Raw genomic sequence first — 3,046 nt, forward strand, 5'->3', positions numbered from 1 at the left:
AAGTTACTCTGTTGTAGTTTTACTGATGAGCCCTTATAGTTGCTTAGATTTTAAGTCAATTGTAAAGCTATAAATAGAGTAGCACTCCATCATAAACATTCATCTTTTGTTCTTGGAATAAAAGTTCACTTTATTTTATTTACTTTTATATTCTTCTTCTTCTCCTTCTTCTCTATGTCTACGATGAACATGAGTGAGTAGACTCTTCTTGGGATTATTGGATAAGTCTAATGACATAATCCTAATCGAACCAAGTTTTGACCCTAATTTCATGTAACCGTAATTTCTAATTTAGATTCACCGTTTTAACATGAATTAATCATTATCAAACTGTAGAAGCGAAAGTGGAGGGTTTGATAATTGTTAATCCATCATCCCAAATATCAATTCATAAAGCGAAAGCGGAGCTTTGATATTTGAACAAGTGAATCTTGACAATAATTGCAAAGGCAGCGAAATAGTCTTTGCAATTATTGAGACATGTGTAGTTTCAATCCTTATAAGCTTCTTCTAGTAATCAAGTCAGCGAAATAGGCTTGGTTACTAGGGGTAAACTCTCACCGGACTTTTACCGGAAAGGTGAGGGGCTAAAGGGAAATCGGTCTTTAGAAATTAAGGTGTAAACCATGAAATTAGAAGTTCAAGTCTCGGTTAGTGAAGGATTAGTTATTATGACGAACCAATAATCCCAAGACTCTTTTATTTTATTATTGTTATTTCTTTTAATTAAAAATCCAAACTTTTTACTCTTCCAAACTTCCATCTAATCATTATTAAAAGTTAATTAAATTCATAACTCCCTAGCGGAACGATACTCTCTTACTACTATTACTTCGATAGACCGTGCACTTGCGGTTTGGCTCTATCAAAGCTCTCTCTACCTTAAAAAAAATATTATTTCTTTCACTTGTTTTCTCTCCCTTCTTTATTCAATGATCCTAATTCCTAAGTCCTAACTAACTAAATTCACCATGAAACCTTCCTATCTTCAAAAGTTTCTTGTTCTCTCTCCTATAAAAACCAAACATCCTAATTTCTTACTCAGACTCAAACTCCAAACATCTTAAAATAAGCGACCTAATCTGCGACTCAACCTAAACTTCAGCTCTTCAGCTCATCATGTTCTAACATATGCAACAACAATTTCCTAAACCCTCTCTCTTTCTCCTTTTTCATTCTTCTCAAAACATGTTGCTTGGTTGATAAATAACACTTCCCTCCACCAAAAACCTTAATTTGTTACCATATTACCCTCACTCCTATTTCTAGTATCAATTGTATTTTCTCCCAAGAAAAAATGGATCTTTTTCAAAACCCATCTTCTCTAAAATCAAACAGAATGGATCAATCTCTAGGGGTTGCAAAACTTGTGCTCATGTCTATAGGAATCATCTCAACTCTTATTTTGTTCAAAGTTGCAATAATTCCATACACATTTGATCTTGTTCTTTCAACTCTTCCTCAACTTTGGTTCTCAATAAGAACATGGTTTACACTTCCTTTTCTTTACATCATTGTTAACTTCATCATCATTACCATTGTAGCTTCTTCAAGCTTTTCTGATCCAAAACACACAACAACAAGCATTTTAGAAACTACCACCAACCCAATTGAGCTAGAAAACCAAAACAATGAAACACATCAAGAAGAAAAAGATGTTGAAGAAGGTGAAGAAGAACAAGAAGAGAAAAGGGCGGTTGAAATTAATAAAGACTCTGAATTGTTCTACAACAAATTCATCACTAATACGATACCAGAAAAATGCAGCAAGGACTTTTACTTGCCAGATACTAATGACAAAGTTAAAGACTTCGGATTGTTTTGCAACAAATTCATCGCTGATCCATCACCGGAAAAATGCTTCAACGATTATAACTTGCCGGATTCAAGTGATAAAGGTGATGATGACAGTTTAGAAGCAACATGGAAAGCAATAATGGAAGGACAAGAGAAAACAAAGAAGCCACATCTGAAGAAAAGTGGCACTTGGACTGCAAGGATTGTGAAAGCAGAACCATTTCGTAACAATGGTGGTTTTTGTGGTGGTGATGATGATCCTGTTGCTTGGGCTGAAAGGGAGTTGAAAAAGTCTGAAACTTTCAATGATAGAGCTTCATTGAAGAGAGAAAAATCAATGAGTCCTGAAGAATTGAATAAAAGAGCTGAAGCTTTTATTAAGAAGTTTAATAATCAGATGAAGTTGCAGAGGATGGAATCTTATCATCGTTTTATGAAATTGAATAAAAGGGTTTGATGATGATGGTTACTGTTAATCTCTCTCTTTTTCACAACAGTCATTCAGAATTTAGCAGTAAAAGAAAATTGATTCTCTGCAAGGATATTAACCACTTGGAGGTACAAGATTTGAACATATTACAGTTGACAGTGAATTTGACATAATTACCGTATATATATATATATATATATATATATATATATATATATATATATATATATATATATATATATATATATATATATATATTTCTGTAATTTGTCAAAAGCTAGAATGTGTTCGAACCCAGATACATGCATAAAATGTGTTCACGGCCAACAACTAGAGTGTAAGAACATGGATGAGTTTTTTAGTTATAACAAAATTACGGTTTTGTAGTGATTTTGTCAAATTTACCTTGATTTAAGAAATATACGTAGTTGTATAGGAATATCATGTTGAGAAAGGAACAATGTTCCTACTTTATTTGTAATTAATTGGATTTAAAATATGAATTGAAAACTTGAATCATCTAATCTTAATTCAATAGTTTAGGTCGAGGATCATGTGATTTGAAACTCGATTTATCAGCCAGAACGTGGACCGTTATAGTTCGATAGTCCCCTGCGTAACTGCAAAGATTACATTCTAAACTTCATTTTTTATTTTTTAGGTCAAATGCATCTAAAGGTCATTTAAGTTTTTCGTTTTTCCCAAAGTGATCCTTTAAGTTTCAAAAGTCCCAAACAAGTCCTTTAAGTTTCAAAAGTCCCAAACAAGTCCTTTTAGTTTTTGAATCGTTTCAAACAAGTCATTTTAAAGGATGATGAT

At 32.7% G+C, this 3,046-nt stretch overlaps 1 protein-coding gene across 1 annotated transcript; it reads left to right on the forward strand.

Annotated features, from left to right (window-relative positions):
- The first annotated feature begins 873 nt into the window (after positions 1–873).
- On the forward strand, positions 874–2,762 carry LOC146917524 (uncharacterized). The gene has a single exon (XM_085719341.1). It carries the CDS (start codon positions 1,298–1,300, stop codon positions 2,252–2,254), a length of 957 nt encoding a protein of 318 aa, XP_085575467.1. The 5' UTR covers positions 874–1,297; the 3' UTR covers positions 2,255–2,762.
- Positions 2,763–3,046: the final 284 nt, after the last annotated feature.

The sequence above is a fragment of the Medicago sativa genome, chromosome 6, assembly GCF_051527215.1.
Source record: "Medicago sativa cultivar Bolivia chromosome 6, Bolivia_mono, whole genome shotgun sequence".
NCBI lineage: Eukaryota > Viridiplantae > Streptophyta > Magnoliopsida > Fabales > Fabaceae > Medicago > Medicago sativa.